This window comes from Odontesthes bonariensis, chromosome 7 (genome assembly GCF_027942865.1).
Source record: "Odontesthes bonariensis isolate fOdoBon6 chromosome 7, fOdoBon6.hap1, whole genome shotgun sequence".
NCBI lineage: Eukaryota > Metazoa > Chordata > Actinopteri > Atheriniformes > Atherinopsidae > Odontesthes > Odontesthes bonariensis.
In genome coordinates this window covers 22,517,485-22,541,574 of record NC_134512.1, presented here as the reverse complement: position 1 = coordinate 22,541,574, position 24,090 = coordinate 22,517,485, and the positions used below count along the sequence as shown (strand labels likewise).

General features: G+C 42.1%; 1 protein-coding gene across 2 annotated transcripts; it reads left to right on the top strand.

Annotated features, from left to right (window-relative positions):
• Positions 1-1,907: 1,907 nt before the first annotated feature.
• cd82b (CD82 molecule b) lies at positions 1,908-21,074 on the top strand. Of its 2 annotated transcripts, none has more exons than XM_075470113.1 (9): positions 1,908-2,076; positions 7,261-7,333; positions 8,554-8,626; positions 13,115-13,239; positions 14,124-14,198; positions 15,888-15,986; positions 17,003-17,176; positions 18,569-18,652; positions 19,162-21,074. In XM_075470113.1, exons 2-9 carry the CDS (start codon positions 7,271-7,273, stop codon positions 19,237-19,239), a joined length of 771 nt encoding a protein of 256 aa, XP_075326228.1. In that variant the 5' UTR covers positions 1,908-2,076; positions 7,261-7,270; the 3' UTR covers positions 19,240-21,074. The 2 variants fall into 2 exon arrangements, with proteins under 2 accessions (XP_075326228.1, XP_075326229.1); XM_075470114.1 differs by having other exon boundaries at positions 1,908-2,080.
• Positions 21,075-24,090: the final 3,016 nt, after the last annotated feature.

Here is a 24,090-nt window from a genome sequence, read left to right as displayed (position 1 = left end):
TCTCTTTGGTCGGCCTGTTTTAAACCAATCGAAAGTACAAGATGATCGCAACTCAAAAAAAAAAAAAAAAACTCCTCAGAACCAGTCCAGGGCAATGAAATGTCATCAGGACAATGCCCCCACCATCTTGGCTTGTTAAAATGTCTTTGGTAGATGAAGTCCTTTTTCCCAAAGCCCTAAATTTGAAAGCAGCATATTTTAGAGGCAAAGCGAATAGAAGTGCAATTGGTGTAATCTGTGAGCCCATCAGATTTTTGTCTACTAAGTGGGGCAAACTGTTTGCTGGGAACTACACCCTGGAGAAGGCTGTTTGTGTCGCTATGTATGGGTTGTCATCCAGCTCCGCTTTAAGAAATGTAGATTTAAAAAAAAAAAAAAAACAGAAATATGGCCCGGATCCTTGTCCCTTTGTTTAGTGTTTTGTGTTTTTAAAGTGCAGAACGGGTCACAACACGAACATATTCAGGTCTACACAAAGATCCCAAGGTGGTTAATGATGGCGTAGCCCATCCTATCCCAGTGCTCTCCTTTTCACACACACCAACCCAGACACACACAGGGACATGGGTGAAAAGAGTTATTGCGTATCCCAAGATATCTGTATCTAGTTATGGTTGTTAATGTGGAGAAAGCTACAGCAACAGTACTTCAGAATGACTTGCAGGGTCTCATTTAAAATCTGTGTCTGCTCGAGTTCACCCAAGAGCAGTACATGAATTAAAAACATAATGATTATCCTCCGGTGGACTTTTCATGTGTTTTAAAAGCTCTTATGGGTGTGTTTTATGTGTTTCTCACGGTGAAGAATAACAATTTTTATCGCCATAAATGCTTTGTTTTCCCATCATTATTCGATGAAAATGATGAATAACATCAACAAAACCCAAACTGTCCTCATGTGATTATGGTACTAAAAATAACAACAACCTATTTGGAGATTTCTTTTTTTTTTTTTTTTCTTTTTTTTTTTTTTTTTAAAGTAATCTCCACCAGTTACAGCCAACACAGCTGAGAATGGTCATGACCCAGTGGTGGAATGTAACTAAGTACTTTGAGTCTCCAGCTAAATTGGAAGACTCCAGTGTTTCCAGTGTGTGTGAGAGAAGCTTATGTTGTGGAATGCTTTCTCACGGGTTAAATTAAACAGACAAGTAGAGCCAAAATCTGCGGTTGGGCGACTGATGATTGATTTGGCTGTTTGGCTGATCATTTGCTTATCACAGAGTAATACCAGCTTTTCAGAGTTCCAGCTGTTTGAATGTGTGATTTTCAGCTTTTTCCTTTCAAACATTTAGATGAAGGTTTGAGTTGTTTTTTTTGTTTTTAAAGAAGAAGAAGATGAAGAAGGAGAAACCAGCATTGTGATTGTGTCTTTTTTTTTAAAAGATGAAATGATAACAAAAATATCCATAGTTTTCAGCTTCTGGGTAATAACTGGAGTGTAAGTATCAATGATGGATTTAAGTTGATGCATGCCTGAAAAGGAAGTAATGATCCATAATGGTCACAGGGGGTTATGTTTCCAATGTGCTCCTTTGCTTCTAGGGCATCAAGTACACTTTTCTAATTCATCTGCCCACTTTTCCTGAGTCAACACCCTCTTGTACTTCTGCTTTCTCTCAAGCTAAGCATCCATTTACTCTTTTTCACCTCTGCCAGGTCCAAAAGCCCCTTCAACATCCATTGATCTTTTTTAATCAATATTTGTGTAATACTAGAGAGAATCTTGTCATCACATACCTACAGAAGCAAACTAGACACATAGCAATATCTAAAAGGTTGTTGATTTCTGATTAAATTTCAAGCTTATTTATCTAGTTGAGGATGTAAATAGTAGAACACAGCTGTTTCACATCTGTGTTGTACTGTGGGACAGGGGAGGGTTAAGAAGAGGAACTAGTTCTGCCACCGCACGGTGGGGGTGTGAGCACTTGTTACACAGTCACACACACACACACACACGCAGAGAGACACGGACAAACATTAATTTTGTTTCTCTCTCAGGACCCTTTAAGTCTTACAGCAAGCAAGGGAGCCGACGGCCGAGCCCAAAGCTAACTGTGAACACAACTCCAAGTAAGTAAGTTTTTTTTCTCCCTTTTAATCGTGTTTAACTCGTGTTTAACTAGCTAACGACGAGGTAAACCCTCGACCGAGTATGACAACATGGCTTTACAAGTTAGTCCAAACCCGCCTTCAGAAAACTCTTAACTTGTACCGAGTGCCTCTCATACTAAACCGAACAGGAGATAAATGCAACTAACTAATGTTGCGGTGAGCAGTACCGAGCTTTAAAAAAAAAAAAAAAAAAAAGTTACCGCTGAGTGACAACTGAAATGAATGGCGACCCAACAGACTAATAAGAAAAACTTATTAAATGTATTAAACTTTACTTTTTTTAAAAGGACGAAATGCCGTGAGTAGCCTGAACTCTGTAGAAGAACTGCGCTTTGTTTACACCACCGAGTTGTTCAGAGGGAGCCACAGAGTACTAATGTTCAGGCTTTAGAAAACGGTGTTAACGTCGCGAGGACGCCGACCGTATGCCATGCCCACGCGGTCTATTTGTAAAACGTCAAAACTCCGTCATATAGAAGCGTTGCAAAACGCTGGTGAGATGGCAACACGTCCCTGCTTATTTGGGACAGAATCTGGTGTTCCATCAGTGTGGCGGCTCTTAACTTGAAGTTCACCCCGGTGTGTGGCACATGTCTGTGCTGAGGTGAAGAGCCAACGTTCAAGCAGAGGATCGCTGGTCCCGAAAATAAGCTCCTCGAGGGTTTAACTTTAACACCGGCATTATACTGGAATGTGATTATTTCACTTTAAATGAGCTTAAGCCTTCGCAGATAATGTGGAGCGTGTTTGGAAAACTGTCCTCATCGGTGTGTCCTACTTTTTTTTTTTTTTTTTTCATGTCTCCCAGACTTGTCTCCTGAGTGAGGGAGCCAGCCGCTCTGATGTATATTTTAATTGAATTGGTTCCCCTAGTTTTTACTGTGTGAACAGTGGTCTGACGCCTTCTCAGTGCTCTCTGTAGCTACTATTATCAGTGAGCCTGCAAGCAGAGGCGTCCTTCCTCTCCTTTCTGTTCCAGTGTAGATGCAAAGGCACAACGCTGCTTTTATGAGACACCACTGGATCCTGCTGTCATTCTGATTGTTGTGAATACGCAGATCACAGGTAAATAATCCCTCAGACCTTTCTGATGCTGCTGATACATCGATCAGTGCCTGACAGTAACCTATCCGTGTCTCAAAAAGCCTCGGTCAGGAAAGATGTGAAACTCTTCTGTAACTGCAGACTGCTGCAGTCCTCTGTAAGATGGCAGGAACTGGTTTGATGTTACAGTATTACCTATTTAAACTGATTATGATGTTAAACTGTTCTGACAGACAAGCTCTCAGCCTGTGCTCACAAAATACTTCACCTCAGCTGCTTGCCACATGATGGTTTTCCTTATTGCATCAGCACATCGCTGTGTTTGGAGATGTTTTCCTCTTTCTCTCTTTTCCTGCAGCCCTCTGTGGCAGTGAGATTTTTAAATAGTTTTGTGCATTTCAGAGTAGGGTGGTACCTCGTAAGCTCAGGCTGAAAGCAGTACTTTAATTCTAGGCTTTGGGTGGTCCTCTCCCATGACAGGGCCCTGGAAACAAATTATAGACCGATTAATTGGTCGTCGATTATTTGTGCCGTTTTAGGTAAGTCTACGGCAGTCTGCTGTAGAACAAGGCTTTTGATTACTTTTGAATCAAATCGATCCATGCAGGTAAGACCTCTCTGAGAAAACTGACAAAGCAGACACGCGGATGGTAAAATGAGCTTATATTGTTTCATGTATTGGCCACTTTTGAATAATTGGCACCGGCATCTACCCACATCTCTCCACCTCTACTCAGAACTCCACTGCTGCCCCTCACTACAATAGCCATATCTGAGAGCTACAGTGAGGCGAATCAAGAGAAAGCGGTCACTGAGCTGCACACATTCTGTGCAACATCCAGTTAACGCAGCACTCTTACAGTCCCGCTGCATGAGCTGCAAGCTTTCGTGCAATATTGTGGTTAATGAGCACAGTAATGGAGCAAGAAAAATCTACTCGGCTCTCAGGTTTTGGCGCAGTTGCTTCCTCATTTCCACAGAACTGTGGAAATTACCTCACAGTCAACCGCGGTGGGAATTTTACTAATTGTTGTCGTAGAGTTCATACCTTTATAGGGGAAATCCCTTCTTATCCACTGACTCATCTGAAATATTGTCTAGGCGACGGATATCTCGGGGACCAGATGAGCGAATATTTTCATAGATTTAAACAATAATCTGTTGAGCAGACTTCTCTGCACTGGCAGCCGACGTTCTGAAAAGCTTTTCCTCGAAAGGTAAATGCTGGCATACTCAGTGTTGTCACTAAAATGCCACATGGACAAAGAGCTTTATCCTCTTCTGGCAGAACAGAAGGATAAACAACATAGTTGCAGATGTTAAGGCTGGACTCTGTCGTGGTATTAAAGGCTTTAGTGGCACCAGGAAGATGTAGGCAGGTTTTTCTTCCTTTTTTTTTTTTTTTTTTTCCAGTGCCATGAGCTCACAGATGTGTAAATGGGTCATATATGAATATTAGGGGGTGGGCTGTAGAGGGGATGTTGTCACACTGCTATCCTTTTTGTGTTTAACAGGGTTTTACTACAGTAAATCCATGCTGGTTCCATTACAGACACGGTTGCTACCATCTGCCACTCCAGCACTCGGTACAACCAAACACTCACTCAGTTCAGTTTAACCTTTGTTAATCTATTGTACCGGAAACCATATTTGTTGGTGATCAAACCTCATGCCAAACCACAAGCAGGAAAATTTGGGCTGCGAAGAAGAGTGAGGGGGAGGGAAGGAACCATGTCTGTGAGGTCGGAGAGTTTGGAAAGTTCAGGTGACTCATTCGGAGTTTTTCATGGCAAGTCATTTTTGTGCTGCACACACAGCCTGCCCCCCCCTCCCTTCTTGTGCATCCACCCATATTTTTTTAAGATTTTTATATAAACCCAGTCAGCAGTGTACGGTAGTTGTTATATAATTTTTAGCATGGCACTGCTGGCATTGCTGTTTGGCTCTGCTTCAAATTTCCATTTCACTTTCAGATCTTAGTTTTGGTTTTGCTGCCACTATCCTGCCAGGCTTTTTATTTGTTATATTGGTAACTAAACCACCCCTACTCTCTGTTCAGCAGATATTTATATATATTTTCTTTTTCTTTCCCCAGAAATAAAGTGTTACCCATTATGACTCGGAGCAGCGTGCACATCATTTTACATTTAGTCTGGAGCGACTCAACTTGTAATAACAATATTACAATGTAGCTATACAGTGACAATGTGATATAAATATCAATGATATAATAACAACATATACTCAAATTGGGCTTTTCAGGAGACTGTTTTCATTAAAGAAAATAATGCTAAACATGAGGAAGGAGTCTGTCCAAACATCGTAATCTCTATTAATTATTGAGATTCTGAAAGATGGAAACTGGAAACTCAGTGACACGAAGGCATCGCTAGGAACTGCATTGAAATGGACGGAGCTCAGTCAGCAAACGGTGGCCATCATAACTATGCCTTTTTTTTAATCCGTGCTGCTGCTCAACATCTCAACAGCAATATCCTTTCAGGATTCTCCTCTTTGTGGGCATTGCACTGTTCAGTTTTGAAAGCACAAAATTGTGTCATTATCTGGGTCATGAGATACATTTGATAGAGACCCGCTGTTCAGATTGTTTGTTCTACTTAAAGTTTAAAGCCAGTCGATCATAATGAAGCAGAAACGGTTGGCTGTGTGTGTGTGTGTGTGTGTGTGTGTGTGTGTGTGAGCTTTAAGCTCATGCTGAACTGCACTGAAGTTGGACTAAATCTCAGCATGTTTAGACAGGTGCGGGTTTCTCAGTTTCTTATTAATTAAGTTTAGTCTTAATCAGTTGAAGATGTACTTTACTTTTAGTTGTGGTGATGGGTGTATTTTCAGAAATGGCAGCTGTGATATTTACTTCTTCTCCTTTTAGTGCGTGTATACACGTGGGATACTACTAAACTGAAGTGAAAGATGAGAGTCTAGTACTCGGATATTGCTCAGAGACACTAGCAAGAAAAACATAGTTTATTTGCAAGTTAAGTGAACGTGTTTAGAATTGTAAGTGAATGATTTGATACACAACAAACACAAGGTTTTTTTCCCCCTCCTGTACATAGTAAACAGTTTGTTTACTTTGTACAGGAAATAGACACGGATAAGAAAACTGCTGATACTGGGGAGGGTGCCTTCCTTGGATATTTTCAGACTCCTGTAAAAAAAAAAAACTAAAAAAAACTGCACAATGGATGGTTTTATTTTTGGTGTTCACGTAAAAAGGTCACAGCGTGGACGGTGTTTTCTTTGCATGTGTGAAGTTCTAATTTAACCAGGATGCCAAGAAGACTATAATAAAGTGTGTGTGTGTGTGTGTGTGTGTGTGTGTGTGGTGCTGGCCTACAGGTGTTCTCTCAAAGGAAAATGCTGCTTGCTTAAAAAAGTCAGTGAATGTGGTCATATTGGCACGAAACACAGAATCCCAGTATCGTGTGGGAGTGTTAGGTAAAGTGACTGACATCACTGTAACGCGCTCCAACTCGCCACGGTTTAGCCCGGAGGGTCCGGTTCACAGCTATGCTTGCTGTTTATGATATCAGCTAAACCTTCTGGATGTAGTTGAATCCACTGGATGCCAGAAAAAGTTAATAAAACAATATTTCAAACTCAGATTGTTATTAAACACAGTAGTACATTGGGATGGTTTTCCTCTTCCTGTGTTTACAATAGCGTGCCTAACCACATGTGCTCTCATGGCCTCCAGACCCTTATAGTGAGTTCACCACTCCTCACTTCCAAACCTTTAAACTGCTTCTGAAACCGGATAAAGTAGGGCAACAGGACAACAGTTTTCACATACAAGTGGGAGTTTTAGAAGAGGTTGAGTTTTTTTGTTTGTTTTTTAATACTGTAGAAACGTGGTTATTGTGAATGAATTAGTTTTAACTTTGAACACGATAGCTGTGTTTAATCAGGAATCTAACCGAGGCGTTTCCTGTGTCCTTGCTCTCTCACGCTGTTGAGGCAAGGCTAACTGTCTATGTTTTGTTTTGTTGTCTTTTTCCTCATTGTTACTGTCTTTTTTTCTTTTTTTTTTACCTCAGGCTCACGGCAGTTTTTCTAATATTCTCTTCTGCCTTTCAGAATCACAACCATGGGCAAAGGATGCATCGCAGTCACCAAGTACTTTCTATTCCTCTTCAACCTCCTCTTTTTTGTAAGTAATCAGATTTCCTCATAACCTTTAGTTTGCAGTAAACTACATGTTCTCTTCGACTCTAGTGAACCTACTTTTACTTTCGCAGCACATTTGTTTAGCTAAGATAGAGAGACAAGTATGTTGTGCTACCTCAGCTGACACTTGTGATGCATTTAGGGCTGTCTGAGGCCTTTCGTCCTCTTATTTAAATAATTTTCTTTATTCAAATAGCACTGAAGATTAGTAGATATACACGAGGAAATGTTACTTTGAGTCTCTGCCTGGGGCAGGAGACTTTACAGTGCAGCCAAGCCTAAACAACAGCAGATGGTTTCTGTTTGTCTCCTCCTTTCCTACATGGGCTACAACATTAAAGTCCAGTGGCTGATAAAACCTCAAGGACCCTAAAACTGGCTCTGTGAGGATGTCCAGACCTTTCCAATGAGTCTGCAGCTATAAACCTGACACAAACCTTTTGAAATGAATGCTCAACTGCTGTCTAATCGGAAGCGTGTGTGGATGTGTCCAGCATTTGTCTATGTGGACAAATTATGCTCGGTGAGGTTGGGGGAAGCCAGGAAGTCGTGGGCTAATGATGGCCGCTGGGCGCTCAGCAGTCTCTCTAAATGAACGGCTCTTAACCGGGGCACTAATTACTTTTGTGGGGCTGTGGAGGGGCAGCAATACAAGGAGGAAGCTGATGAATCAACAAAGCCTTTCATCTAAGGATTTTGTCCCCTTAGTAGTACCTCACATCTTCTGAACAAGCACCCGCCTAATTACATTGATATTCTTAACTTCTTAACCCCATTTTAAGCGAATACAGTTTAAATCTGGTCGTGATCTGACGTCTACAGATGCTAGTCAGGTATTTTTCAGTTTAGAAGTGAAATGTCATCTCATTTCCGATTGGCTTGACACCTCAAGTCTTATCTAACGCAACTTTAATTTTGTTCTGAAGGTGTCGTGCAATAGTGGGTGTTAATTGTAAGAAAAGTCAGCGGAATGACTCTCTTTTATCTTTTCAACATTCACTGTCCTTCCAGTCGTTGCCATGAGAGAAGGAGACGAGCATACAGACAGACAGATAGACAGAGAAGAGAAGAGTTACGGGTTTTATTGCTTCCAGATGTGAAAAAGAAGAAGCAAAAAAAGTCCCTCTGTTTAAGACGTGCCAGCACTGATTCAGGGTTTTATTTCCATGTAAGCTCTGGTGTATTTTCTCTCTTGCTCCACAGATCTTTGGTGCACTCATCATGGGTTTTGGAATCTGGGTCCTCTTTGATAACCAGAGCTTCATCGCTGTTCTACGTAAGTGTTGCAAAACCCAAACACACCTGCGTGCTTTGCCCCCGCGTCCAACTACGAAAACCCCTCGCGTAAAAGAAAATATTCAGCACTTTTGACCAGAGTGCTCTCAGAACAGTGAGCGGAGGATGTGGGAAATCCTGAAATTCCTGTCCTTCTCTCTGCAGTTTATAAGGACTTTATCCCCCAAGACTCATTCCTACGTTAATCACAACGGGGATGTTTACACCGAAATCAAAAATGTGACTCACTGATTAAACTTGATGACTTTCTCGGTGAAGCAAAATCTGCCCTGTAGATGTACAGACGTGCAATGGGCAGGCACATCTGTGGGGAAAAGGTTAGTCAGCGGGAGGTAGCAGGCTCTTGATTATTAAGAGCTGTTTCATGTTTGATTTGAAAATAGCAGTTTTATTTCCCCCATAGTTTCCACAGAGCTTTACTTTTAACTTGCCCAGATGGCCAGGAATCTCCCACTCTCGCAGATGGCTGTCACATATTTTTGTAGACCCCCGTAAGGAAGATACAAAGCCTTCAACTGGCACACTGTAAGAAGTGAGGTTATTAGCTTTTTTTTTTTTCAAAGACAACTATGTGTCTAACCCAGATTTTAATTTGGAGAAAGCCTAATTGAACCCAGGTCCTCCCTTGGGTGAAAAAAGAGAAGCAGAAATGGAAACTGTGAGTTAGCATAAATCTTTTTATAAATGCTTTCAGTGTATTCTTCCTCACGCTAAGCATTTATGAAAGCAGCAGTTTAATTTTCACTTGGTCTATAAAGATTTTTTCCCCTATTGTCTGGCAACTTTGGCGACCTGTTGGAAGCAAAATATAGAATTACCTTCAATTAAACTATAGTAACCATTTCCCTAAAGGAAACGTGCATGTGAGTTACATGAAAAAACAAGATCCAGTGTTGACCCAGGCAGCTGGACCGTGGATTTATCTCCATCTCTGTGTCAGGTGGAAGAGACTTTGAAATTGTACTGTTCTGATAAAAACTCAATTGAAATCATCCATCTTTCCATCCACGAGCTACATTCTCTATTTGCATACCTCAGTTGCATTTTGCAATTAGTTGCAATTTGATTGAAATTTGTCAATTTTTTTGGGAGCAAACCCAACTTGTGTCTGATACTGAGAAAAGCCAATCTGTGATGGCCAATTAGAGTGGTAGAAATCTATGTTCGGATTGGAGTTTTTTGCTCCCATATTGACTTGTGAAAAGGCTCAGCTTTAGCAGAGACCATGAAGAGCTGGTCTTGAGTCCAACACCAGTCACACTGAGTCCTGTGTTGTTGTTCAGCTCCTGAGGTCGGTAGCTTGGAAGAAACCCCTCAGTGGCTGTTATTGAGCCGGGTTGTCTAATCTTTAGTCAGGCCTTCAGAAAACAAAGGCGGCATCCATCTTCCCTGCCAGGGTCAGGCATATTGTTGTGATAATCCAGCTGTTCCACCACAGATAGCATGTATCAGTGATAGCCTCAGGACATTCCTCCTATGTGGGGCTTGATGTATTTTTGTGGCCTGTACCTAGTAGGGGTCAACATCAGCTCCTCCCTTGGTTCCAACTTCACTGAAATCTCTTACCACTTTGTAGAGGAACAAAAGCTGCAGGCAGCTCTGTTTATTGACTCTGTGTATTCCCCTCAGAAGTTGTACTGTTGCCTGACCATAAACAGGATCTCTGTGTTTTCAGTTTCCTTTCTTTATGAGTTCTATCTGTAGAGGCCTGTGCAGCTGTCCCAGTGACCTCAGGCTGGGTAACTGTGTGAATAGAGTGGTTTTAGGCCTCGTTATTTTTCAGCTGAAGAACACCTTCCCCACAAGGACTTATCCCTATAGCAATACAGTGTTGTTAATACTTTACTTCAGTTACATAACTTGTGTTTATCTTGCTGATGGTTGCCAAAAAATAGCTGGACACATGTTTATACAAAACTCAGCCTTGGAATGGAGGTACTGTGTGTGAACCAGAGAGAGCGCCAAAGCCCAGTTTGGAAATGTGCTTCATATCAATGCAGAAACTTGTGCAAAGTCATAAAGGGAGAAAGGAGGAATGTTGTCACGGAGGCTTTTTTTTATTTTTTTTTTATTTGGACTTTTCAGAAATAGAAGTAACTCAAAATTCAGCACCAAGTTGGTCCACTTGTGTTTACTTTTTAAATCTGGACATCATTTCAACCGTGTTTTTTTTTTTTTTCACCATCTGCATGCAAGCTGAAAGTGTGGCTCTGGTCGTGTTTACAGTAGGACCTGCGATGCCAAACAGTCTTCCCTCCTCTCACACCAGCCTCCTCCAAGGGCACCATAATTCTTTCCTCTTTAAATGGAAAGTTCCATTTGAAAAAGAAAAAAAGAAAAAGAAACATTCAAGGAACTGTTACAAAGTATCGAGCAGACATCGACGTTGAAACCTGCCGTCATAACAGAACAACAGAACAGCACAGTGAGGTGGCTGACTGCATGAGAATGTGTTTTCGAATTACCACAGAGGAACGGCAGGAAGTGTGGGTATCTTGGGCTGTGCAACTTTGACACACCTGTTGATATAGAGGGATGAGGTGAGACACTAGTTCGTGTTTCGAAAGACTCTCTTTTAAGAACGCACAACACAAATGTCTGAATGGATGAAGAATCTCTCGTTGCATGTGAGAGGAAGCTCAAAGTGAGCAACAAAGTTAAGTCAGTTTTGCCATAACCTGCCAAGCAGACAGAGAAGAGTGCTGCAATCAAAGGTTTACCCAGCAGTACATATCTCCACCTTGCGTTACATTTCCTTTAACAGGAAACCGCACACACATAATAGCATCAGTTATAATGCACATTATTGATAATCGCAGAATATCTGACTTATCATCCACGGGAAAAAATGTTTCGATGACACAGTACGGAAAACTCCTCTCAGTATACACAGAATCGACTTAACAGTGTAATATCATGTGTCATGCTTGTCAAGAACCTTGTGCGTCACCGTTCTGTTGCTGTGTTAGTTATCAATCTTTTAACACCCATGGTAGAGCGTCGGTCCCGTGCTGCAGGCTTTAGTTTGCAGCACTCGACGTGTTTAATGCAGTCCAGCGTTTTCAGTCAGCCGCATCACTGTTAACAGTTTCCGACTTCTGCTGCAGGTCCCCAAATCCTCCACGTAATCGGCGGACATCTGTTGCTTTTCCAGGGCCTAGCTGTGCGTGGGGGAGATGTGTGTATTAGAGAGACTGAAATGTCATGCTCCAGCAGTGTGCCGCATATGGAACATACAGTGTGCATGTCTGTCTTCCTTTAAATGCTACCCTGTAGCCACATAAACACTCAGCATATGTTGACTCAAGTGCTTTTAGCTTTTCATTATTCTCAAACTGCCACAGCATTCGCTGCCATGGTAACCCATGACTCGGCCATGAATGTTCAAATTTATATGTAGTGGTTATTCTAATGTTAGCAGTTAATTTCCACATTGATTGTTAGACCTGTAAAATGTCCCAAAAGAAAGAATAAAAGGGTCCACTATAGTTGGGGCTTGGTAGAAAAATGTTCTGAGCTTGAAAGATACCTCATTTGTCTTTCTGATGCAGCCCAAGTTTTGTGATAACAAGTGTACATGATGAAAAAAATAATAATGAAGACTGTAGACATCTTCGCAGTAAGGCAAAACAACTTCATGGAGAGTAATAACATAGTAATGGAGTTGCACTTGGATAAAGAACCTGTTTTGCGCAGATTATATGTATTGTGTATGTGCCAGGAAGAAATGGAGAATCTGCTGGATTTCTTAGAAAGGAAAGCTTTGTTAAAAGCAAGCCAAAAAAGCAACGTTGCATTATCTTCAAACACTTTAGAGCGGCCACGTGTCAGTCAGCTTCTTCGTCTCCGTGGTTTGGTGCGAGTGCCTGGTGGCTCTGTGTGGTTTTGCTTGGGCCAGGCATCTTTAAAACTTGGATCCATTTCACAAAGCTCACATTCTGGCTTCCACTGCAGATGGAGCTCTGCCTCTCTGGAGCGCCACCAGCCCAGATAACACACAGCCACTTAAAGGCTCCAGTTTATCTCCTCTCCAACCTTGCAATCATTTTCAGCCCCAGCCCCCTCCTCCTCCTCATGGATCTCTCCCTCTCTACATACCACAGAGTGAAATCAATTAATCTTGGCACAAGCTGACTTGTCGTGGCCCAACTCCCTCTGGTGGCCTACTGTTTCAAAATAATCTTTCATGGAAAAAATATAGACCATAAAAGAAATTGATTGCTCTCAATTTTACACGAAGGACTTGCTCTGTGAAGAATTTCTGGCTCGCTGTGAGAGTGTCGAAATACTTTTTTACTCGTTTGCATTGAAGCGTATTATATGGCATAGGATTTAGCTTTAATGCTAGAAGAACAAGCTCTGTTGAACGGCAAACTGTTGCTTTTAAGCTATCACAGTTGCCGTCTCCCTCGCAGCACCTCGAATTTTTTTGTAGATTGACCTCTTCCTGTATGTTTTTCTTCTGCAGAGGAATCATCGGACACAGTGAAAGTGGCTTCGTACATCCTCATCGGGGTAGGATCCCTGTCGATGGCCATGGGCTTCTTCGGCTGCATCGGAGCCGTCTATGAGATCCGTTGTCTGCTGGGTCTGGTGAGGAATCGCACTAACTTTGTGCTCTGTCTCTACGTGGTGCAGCTTAGTTTAATTCCTCCAGCAGACTGACATATGGCTCCCACCCCTCACCACAGCGTTAGAAAGTCAACATCTGACGATGATTCCCTCATGACCTCTGTGGATAAAAAAATTGTTGTGGAGAATTGAAAACTTTCACTCTGCTGTTCAAAGTGATTAAGATGCTGATTATGACCCATGTTTTCTTTTGGAGTCTCTCTTCTCCGCCATAAGAAAAACATATTTCCTATCCCAAAGTGATCCCAAATAGGCATGGCATATACTTTACCCACAAGGCCTACCCGCCATACTTTACAAATACTGTGGTATAACTTAAAACTCAGAAAAAGGCCCACTTGTTTGTTTTGTTTTTTTTCATGAAACATTCATCTGAATGCACCTGCCTGTGCTCTCAACCCTGGCTAATAACACGTGATAGATTCCTGCTGACAGTAAAGCCCCTCGGCGTTCTGCTAATGTGTCGGGACGGAAGCTCACAGCGTGTGTGGATTTACTGAAGAGAGGGGAGGTGACAGAGATAAAGCCAGTGAAATGCAGGGGGTACTACAAGAGCGGGGATGGGTGCCTGACCTCAACAGTGTTAAACCTGCTAGGGGTTAAGTAAAGAGCTGCCGTGGCCTACTTCTTCCAGTGACAGTAACCAGCTGGCAGCAGACCCCCCCCAATGACACACAAACACATTCCGGGGTTGACATACATAAGGCCGTTGAGGGATCGTAATTGAATATCAATGAAAGCGCTGCTTCAAGCTGCTTTTTTTTTTTCATTGGAATTAGCAGCAGTATTTTACAGTTGTAGATTGTAAATGTTGTATACCTAAATTTCTCTTTTTATTGCCACAGTACTTCACCTGCCTCCTACTCATCCTCATCGCCCAGGTCACTGCTGGAGTTCTCATTTACTTCCAGAGAGATCGGGTAAGACGCCAGCTCTAGGATACTTAACACACTCTCTCTTACTCCTTAATTTCACTTCTTTGTAATTTGTCCTTTGTTATTTATTTGTTATCTTCATTATTTCCCTTTTTATTGCATGCCCTGATTGGACCCTCTTTCACTCTGTAACCCCGCTCCTCTATCTCTCACCATCTTTCCTTCCATTCGTAAAGCGTTTGCCCACTGGGTGTATGTGTTTTCCCACCCAGAGCCACAGGTGTTCAGTTAGCATTCGGTTATCCCGTTGGGGTCCCCGCTGCATCCTGCGTGGTAACAGTTTCAGCCCATTGAATGAGAAGCATGGGTTTGTATAGTGCGTGAGAGCCGTCTACAGGAAGTAGCACGCATTTCCCCAATTTTGAATGTTTTTTAAATGTCCCCCTAATTGATGTTTTTGTTTTGTCGGAGGGAGAGAGGGCAAACAAAGCTCTTGTAAACTACTGACATTACCAACGTTACCCTGTGCAAGATGGAAATGATAACCCCAGGGACAAAAAAAGAAAAAAGCTCTCTGCTGAACCCTGCGGTGACACACTGCCCCCTATAGACAGCTTTCACTTTGTATATTTCCAACAACAGGAGGGAGAAAAAAAATGCTGCTTAAACTAAGCCTTACAAAACGACAACATGCAGCCTGACTATTTAAAACCTTCGAGCACCGGCTAATTTTGTTCCACAATATACATTCAAATATTGCATGCTCTTTGTTTTCATTTCTCTCATTAGAGCATGCACTTAGCGCTTGCATATTCATTTGGGTGTCAAAACCAGGTTGTTTATTTATGGTACAGCACTATTTCTCTGCTTAAGACTTCCTGGCTGTGCAAGAGGAACCTAAGGCCGTGCTTACAAAACTCATGAAGTTTGAACTCCTTTACTGTGAAGATCTCCTCCGTCTTTGTGCCATTTCTTCCTTGAGTTGCCATATGCACCCTGAACGTGGTTCAACATAGAACCGAGTTAGGCTCACTCTCTGAAACGGTTGTCTCAAATTACAGGTCAAATCTGTTATAATGAGCCAGCCTTGTGTGTTTGTTTAAAGGGAACGTTGTGTTTGAAGACATGATTCTCTCTGTCCTGTATTATTCACTGAACATGGCCATTCTACGGACAAAAAAAAAGCCTCTCCTATGATGATCTTCACCACTTAGAATACTGCTGGTGGTTTCAGCTGTTTGCTCTCCAGTACGTATGTATATGTATGCGGACATGTGTGTTTGTGTGCTTTTGTGATAGCACGTGTGGACCTGTAGCCTTAAACATACTCCCTGTGTTTAAGGCTCACCACAGGGCAGGGTGGTGCCCTTTCCCAGAATAGGGTGAGGCCCTCACTCGTCTTCTGTAAAGCTCAGAAGCTGCATCACAGCCACCACTCTGTGGTCTTGCACGTATAAACACAGTCATTTTCTTGCTAAGCTGTATTTTTGCAGTGTTTCAGCTCAGCATGTAGTTTCACATGTGTGAACTGTGGCTTTTTCCCTGAGAAACATGAAGTTTGAATGTTGATGGCAAACCGTGGAAAGGGATTTTGTTTCTTATCTCCAGGACTTTCTCTGCCCTGCAGCAGAGATAGCCATCAGCTTACCCTTATCAGTCACAATCACACAGAGCTGCGGTACTTGATCTGATTCACACTGATGATGATAATAATGCTCTCTCTTTCTTCTTCAGCTGAAACACGAGATGTCCAACATCATTAAGGACATGATGATCAACTACACCGGGGAGAATAAGACCACAGAGCACACCTGGGACTACATTCAGAGGACAGTGAGTTGATGCTTCAGCCCGTTTACATGATTACGTAAAGCAATAACTGACTTTATTCTGTGAACGCAGACAACTATTGAGCAGCTACTTTATCAGAAACGCCTCGGAAAAAGTAATTAAGTCTCATCAATGAGTTTTCTCTGCAACGTCCCTTGAGTGTGTGAGAGATATTTGATGAGTCCTGAAGGTCATTGCCAGATGTAAGTTCTCTGAATAGCAATTACAGAAGAAAAGTGTGAGCACTGAGATCAAATTTGGCATCTGATATCTTGAAAATATCAGGGATTCATTGACAGTTACACAGAGCTAAAAAGCAAACAAAAAATAGAAGGATGCACATGATCAAAGTTGTTCTCTGAAATGACTTTTAAGCGGCGTGAGTGTTTATTTTTAGAGTGGGTGGCTCCCAGCGTGAAGGGAAGCACTTGCAAAGTCTCAGAGTCACATCAAAATTACAAGACTTTTTCTTTTTATCTTCATTTCTCTACCAGTTTTAAGCCAGAAGGCTCAAGGCTTAGGAAATATGCCTTGTCTTTGTCACTTACTTTAAAAAAACCATGATGTCATTTTCATTGGAACAACTTTCTGGTGAAGAAACATTCCGTATGAAACCATTTGACTGCAGCTTCTACATATGATCCTGGATAACTGAGACATTCGGAAACATGTTGTGTCTGCTGAGTGGTTGTAATGTGGCCTCACAAATGAATTTCTAGTCACTTTCATTGTTTTCTGGTGGCTGCAGTTTTTTTTTTTTTATACTTTACATGAACTGACTGACTCAGATAATCAGCTCATTTCTTTCCACCTTTTCTCTCCCTCTGTCTTGCCAAACATCTTTGTTCTGATCTCTCTGGAAACGGCTGGCAAGAAAAAGACTTGTCTCCAACGAATTTGCCGTCGTCTTATTTTCCTATTAATTATCGTCTCCCCTCTGTGCCTCGTGTCTTCCTCTGTGCGCTTTCTTTGCCCCACAACCTTTTGACTCACATGCTCCCTCTCTGTCGTGTCACCAGTTGAAATGCTGTGGGTGGACTGGTCCAGGCAACTGGACTGAGAACCTTTTGATCAAAAACAGCACTCAGAAACTCTACGTGTGCTCCTGTCGAAACGAAACCCTTCCTGGCACAGATGTTAAGGAAGTTGGCCTGTGTGAGCACTTGTCGGCAGAACCACCCATCTTTGAAACGGTAAGCAACAAAAACTGCAGCGCTGTTTCTGCCCGAAGGCTGAAAGTCATTACTGACTCTACAGGTGCAGCCAATACATATTTCTGAACAGATTTATCCTCTTTGTCCCATCTGTGCACGTGTTGGGGTAACATTTTAGTTTAAAAGTAGCAGCCTGCCTCACTGTGCCGAGCAAACTATTCGTTTTTTTTTTTTCAGAGAGACAATTATGTAGACTTCTCAAATGCATGCTTCTCGAGATCAGAACACGTTTTGTGACTTTATCTGGTTACGCTGAGTATTAAAAATCATGGAATCCCGTTTTTATCTTGCACACCTGTTACCCATGACTCTCTGTCAGTTTAGATTAATGGAATCTGTCTTGCAAGTAATGTAACACCAGCCCAAATGAGGGTTTAGTCAGATTCCGTCAAGCTTTTTTTCCTAATTAATACAGTACTTATCCCGTTTTTAAAGCGGAACACCTTGTGTCTAGCGATTAGCTTCTAACACCTGTATACGATAAAGCCCATCACATTGTTCATTCCTCTGACATCAAGCCAGCTGTAAAATGACTTTCAAGTGTAGATTTTGCAGATTAAATCGCTTCCATCTGAAAGTAGAGTGTGATGAATAGCTGCTTATATGCTCCTGTTTTACTCTATTGCATGTATTTAGATTTGACCTGATGAGCGTCTATAATTCACCTAAATGGAATTCTACAACAATAACTCCAATCCACGGGCCTAGTTTTGTGTCATACCCTCTATCAGACTGGATTTTGGAGAGTTTGGAGGCCAGGTCTACACCCACAAACTGCTTTCAGTTATTTTCCGGTAACAGTCTGTAATGTGCCTTGATAGAATTTATTTCCAGCCCCACTGTGGAACCCGTAACTCTTAACAATGACATTGTGGCCCTGACCATGTACATGGTTGTTATGTAATTCTTGGCCAAATGATTCTGAAGTATTCCTGCTTCCCTGGCAGACGTCACGCTTTTAAATCATTACATATCTTTGTTTGGCTTGTGTTGTGTAACTCCAGCTGCCAGCTCAATGTGGCACTGTGGTCCAACATAATTAACAGCCCAGTGATCACTGACAGCTGAGGCTAGTTGTTTGCGCTGTGCGATTTGTTCAAACACCAGGAAGCCTCTACTGTTCTGTTGTTTGGTCTGCGTGTTTCGGAAACTTTACACATACTCTCAGCTCAGCTAAGCCCTGTTATTCTTTCCCTCACTGCCTCGGTCCAAAGCCAACAGTGGTGCTTTGAAAAGGCTCTGAGCATGTCCGACTGGGATCACCGAGTCATTCATCTTTCTGCATGTCAGCCTGGGACTCCCCCCTCCCTTTCTTTCTCGATGTCTTTCTTAACCCTATTTTCTCTCTGTTTCTCATGCTATCTCCGCTAGGGTTGTATAAACAACATGGAGAAATGGCTGATGGAAAACTGTGGAGTTATTCTGGGGATCTTTGTTGGTGTCGCAGTTGTGGAGGTACAGTATGCATCTCGACTACCTTTAAAAGTCACACGTGAGCTTGCTCTGAAACGCATGCTCGGCGCAGTGCAGCGTGTACATGTTCCCAGAAATGAAGGCTGCATGTCCCACAGTAAGCAGTTCAGCACAATTTAAGAAAGTTTTATGCAAAAAGGAAACGTTGACAAGAACAGTATGACTCGTCGGGCAAGAGGTGGATAGGCTGTAATCTTTTATTCTCCATATACACATAAAAGTTAATGTCCTTAGGGTTGCAAATCTGATTTATAGGTCAGCAAAGGCAATGTATCAAATTCCATCCGTCCAATACTGTTCTCATGTCTGTCAGTGGACGTACTGCCCATAAAGCGTGGAAGCATTGGTTTTATCATAGTCTGTTTAGAGGGGGGGCACACAATGCAGTAAGCGTAGAATGTTGTAGTCATAAGGCATCTGCACATTTGAAAGAATGATCTGTCGGTCAGTTTCATCTCTCTTGACTAAGCTGACAACTCCATTTGCTCCAGCTCCTGGGGATGATCCTCTCCATGTGTCTGTGCAAGAGTGTCGTCCAGGAGGATTACACCAAAGTACCGAAGTACTGAGCTGAAGACTGAAGCCGGCCTCACATCACGCACAGTTGGATGGACTCTCCCTCTTTCTCCTTGCGTCACATTCTCATCCATCCAAACACACACACACACACAAACGCACACATTAAGACAGCTGTCTCCACCATTTGAGTCTTCACAGCTGTGGAAATTTCTCCCACCCCAACACGGTGTGTACCACACACACAGAGACACACACTCCTCTCAATCAAGCTTGACACCCCTGTTGGACATAACTTTAATGTCCTATCATTTTTTTTTTTTTTTTTAATATACATTTTTTTTATTGAGAGCTTAACAGCTTTATCATTGGATACTATGCAGATGTTCATTTACATGTCTTTGTTTTTTTTCTCTGCTGACCTCAGTGAAGCGCTTGACATAGTGTTAGAGTGAGCACTTTAGTTACATTTGGGAAGCTTGGAGCCGCATAATTCTGATTGCAGAGCAGGGAGATGAAGGGGAAACCGAAGGGTATGTGTGGGTGCACGGTCGACCCTCTGAAGGATTATTGCCATCCTATGATCCTGCGACTGGTATTTTTGGTGCTGAGGGTGGAGGAGAGGCCCTGGGCTGGGCTGCTGCGGTGGAGGTTTTTGGCTTCTGTCATCAGATCTCTGTACCCTGTAAGCCTGATATTAGCCTCCACTGACACCCACGGCCTCCTCCTCCCTCCTATCCATCATCATCTGTGAGCGCCTCTAAATCCCTGTCTTCCTGTTGGCTGTGCTGGGTGTGCTCAACTGGTAACCAGTAGTTCTTCAAAGCGACCAGTTGTGCATGAAGTAAGTGTGTTTATGACGTGCTAAGTTACGATTTTCTTTTCTTTTCTATTCTTGTGTCATCGTTTTTTGACTGTACATATGTTTTCTCAAAGGGATTAAGGCACCTCAGTGCTTAGTCATCACTCTATATGGGAACGTTTCGCCCACTTGCTCTTGTTTTAAGAGTCCCATTGTTCTTTGTTTCCTCTCTATTGTGTATGATGTGCAGAGTAAGGCTGCTACAGCAGCTTGTCAGCACTAATTTGGCCTGAATCAGAGAAATTGGAACCCTTTGAATCTGTCATCACTCTGAAAGCCATATTTTCATTTCTTTAATGAGGAGTTTGTTCAGGAACGGTCAACTCGCCACAGTTCCTGCCCAGGACAGCTTCGGTTAAGCTCCTTACACCAGCCTTTTTTTTTCGGAAAAGTTGCGCTTTTACCCTCTCAGCGAAAAGAAAACGGCAGCTGTGTGACCACACTGTATTTTTCCTTTCTCTGCATTGTTTTCTAAGAGGTTTATATTGTCGGTAACAAGTGCAGAGGAAAAACCTTGTGAAAGATGGCAGTGGTTGCATATTCTTTGAGGCGGCTGTGACCCTGAAATGACTCTTCATCAGTGCACTCTAACCTCCCTCTGAACTTTTTACAAAGATGTATTAGCCGCCTCGTTTTCTTTGTCCTCCCACTTCATTTCAAATACACTATCACAGCTAAATTTATTGGTAATTTAGTGGTTGGATTGCACTTTTTTCTCAGATTAGTCTTCAAAATCATGTTCATTATTCTACAATTATGCTGAAAAGAGGAAACTTTAGTGACAGTTACAGTCAAGTTTTTTTTCAAGTTTTTTTTCTTTCAACCCTCCCAAATTGACACATTAATTTAACTTGATTTTAAAAAAAGAGAGAGAAAAGAAAAATGAAGGCTTTTTATTGTATGGATTATTTTGTATGCAGATATTGTGTAGTAGAAAAAAAAGTGGTCCTGTAAGCCATATTTTAAAGTTAATTATTCGTGTATTTTTATTACTGAGAAGTGGAAATAAACCTGAACCCACAAGAATCGGTTTCTCTCTCTCTTTTTTTTTTTTTTTTTTTTTTTTTTGGTTGTTGATTTTTCTAAAACCACGTTTCGGGTTCTACACAGACAGAACTGGTTATTTCTCTGACTGGATTCTGTTAAACGTCACAAGGTTTGTACCAAAAGCAGCCAGAAGATGGCAGTATAGGCCTAACGGAGTTTCCAACCCTTGCTGAAAAAACGTTAGGCTCAAAAGATTGTGTTGTGGGCTCTTTTGTGGGAAATGAGGCGTTTTTCATCCGAGCATTAATTGCCTTCTAAAAACCTAGTTTTTAAAAGCTGCACTGGTAACGACGGGTTTGTTTCACATTCTTAAGAAATTAGTTATTTTCACCACCTTCACAGTTCTACACCTCTAAGCTAATTAATGATTCTTTTTTGATGCTCAATGTGTATTTTCTTTTAATTCTCTCTGTCTCCCCTCGTGGCTCAACAGAACAAAGAGCTCCACGTACATGAATTTCACAGCTGTAGCAAAATGGTTCCTCTGCAGTAACTCCAGAAAGGGCTTCTCTCATAAGATACCAGTGCCTATGTGTTTTTAAAGCAAAGGGAAAGGGAGCCTCATGATGTCATACCAGAAGCTAATACACTACGACACCACTGACTGCTTCTTTTAAGCAAAGCAACACACTCTCAGCACAGGACTTGCAGCTATAGACCACTACTGTCAAAGATGCTTAACATTGCTAATAATAAAAATAGCTCGGTGCCCTCTCAGGAGAGTTTTCGTGTCACTCAGCAGAACTGCGTGCCATCAGTGGGCTGTGGGGAAAGCTTCAAGAGGCAACATCAACTTCTCATTAAGATCGCAATTGTGAACTTGAGCAACAGCTGTGGGCAGTGGGAAGGGTTAAGGGAAATGAGAGCAAACGCACTCTGGAATAAAACTTGAAACTTGAAATTCTTCAGGCAACGTAAATCACAGAACATGACTGAGGGAGGAAACATGCTGGGGGAACAGCCAGATCATCTCTTCTCACCTCATTAGTGTTTCACCCAGAAAAACAGAGGAAAAATCCATATTGTTGGAAAATTTGCCATCACATCGCTTTAAAAAAAAAAAAAAAAAAAAAAAATTATTAATTATTAATTATAAAGCAGATGCTTTGAAACGGCTTTTTCCATTCAGGATTTAGGGATTTTCTGTCTTTTTTTTTTTTTTTTTCCGCTTTCGCTGTTTGTAATTAATATTAATCACCTCAGCAACTGAACTGATGATAGAAGAAAATCGATCACTCTTTAAACACAAGGCTGGACTCTTTTTATACTGATTATAGAGGTGCGAATAAAAAAAATGAAAAAACACTTGATTAGTTATTGATTTAATCATGTAATTGTAATTCTCTGTCATACATGACACCAAACCAGTCACTGTATGTTTCATTTTTGTTCATTGCCCAGAAAAACTGAACGAAAACTCTTAAAATCAATCAGAAAACAGTTTATCAATCTAAGTGGAGTATAAACTGATTTGAAAATTGTTAATTACCGTGCCTTTGGATTTTTTTCTTTTCCATGCTGGCAGTTGAAAATAAGTTAAACAGGAGAGTTGGCTTTGCTGTTGCTAGACTCATCATAACAGTGCACAAACAAATTGTCTATAGGTCAAACACAATGTGGAAGGAAGCTTCCTGTTTTTTTCCACACAACCTTCAGTCAGAGAGTCTGGGGCAGAGGAAGTGAGTAAGATGTCGATCCCAGTGAGGCCGATTAAAATAAAAGAATGAATGATGGCGCAGCCATGTATGTGCACCAAATAACACGGGAGCGCCTTGAAAGAGTATAGGATTTGAGGGGCATGTGTTTTCAAGACAGTTGGATCAACAGGTAAATTGTCTTTTTAATGTGGGGCATACAATTACACCACCTCACTGCGCTTCAAGCATGTAAATAAGATTAATGTTTTCCCTCTAACTATTTGTCTCCCCACCAAAGAGTGTTTTTGATGAGCTTTCCGCTCTGTTGGTGCTCATCCAACACAGATGATGTGAGGGGCCTCGCTGCAGCTGCCACACTCCTTTTCCCAGCATCCTGTTCACACTGTGTCATGGACATGTTCAGTCAGCACCCCCACCCACCACCTCCACCTGCACATTGACCCCTCTGCCTGGTCTTTTCCTCCTGCACAGACCCTCACGGTCTTTCCTGTTTGCTATCTCTCCCAGCCATCGCACACAAACAAAATGCGTGCACTCAGTCAGTTGCGCACACTCGCCTGATAGACATGTATAATAACATAACTGGCTGCGTCTATCCTCTGTCTGCTGCAGATTACTTTTAAAGCCCGAGGAGCTCTAATCAGAAATGAGCGGTATGAGCCACAGTACCCCTGTGTGAGATGGAAAGAGGATCAGCCTAGTTCCATTAGCTGTTTAAATTGTTTCGGAGATAGGCAGCGAGGCGGCAAGTGGCTTCAGGTCAGTGGGTGTCCTCCGCCTCATTTCCTGCCCAGCGGCTTGTAGAATCCAGAAGAATGATAGACTGACTCACACTCAGAACCTCCTTCCTTTCTTTATCCTCAGCTCTTTATACCTCTCTATTTCCCCTCGTGGGCAAATCCAGTGTGATAAGGGCAAGCTCTCCACTCCACATGGCCTCTTTGGCCTCTGCGGAGTTAAAGCTGCTGAAATCACTCTGGCACAGCTCCATTGCTTCGCCAAACACTACTGATGCAGAGCCTGTGAAAACACATGGTTTCCACTGCAGTGAGATGGAGGTGAGAGCAGGAGGTGCTGGGGGGGTCTGGTAAAAGAGAGGAAAACCACCAAGTGAGGAGTGACAGAGTAAGGAATCACAGCTGCCCTCCACAGAGCACATGAGTGGCTATAGATATGAAAAAAAAATTGTTCTTAGGTAATTTTATACAAATCTGAGTGTATTGTTTGTATATTGTGTCAATATATGTGCACGTGTCGGGTGCAGACTTGTCCAGGGTGTGCCCTGCGTCTATCACCGCCGCCACTTGGTAAGAGATTAAGTGGGTATAGAAAATGGA

Coding starts and splice junctions, on each gene's coding strand:
- cd82b (XM_075470113.1), top strand. CDS start 7,271: ATGGGCAAAGGATGCATCGCAGTCACCAAGTACTTTCTATTCCTCTTC. Junction 7,334..8,553: donor TCTTCAACCTCCTCTTTTTT/GTAAGTAATCAG, acceptor CTTGCTCCACAG/ATCTTTGGTGCACTCATCAT. Junction 8,627..13,114: donor GAGCTTCATCGCTGTTCTAC/GTAAGTGTTGCA, acceptor TTTCTTCTGCAG/AGGAATCATCGGACACAGTG.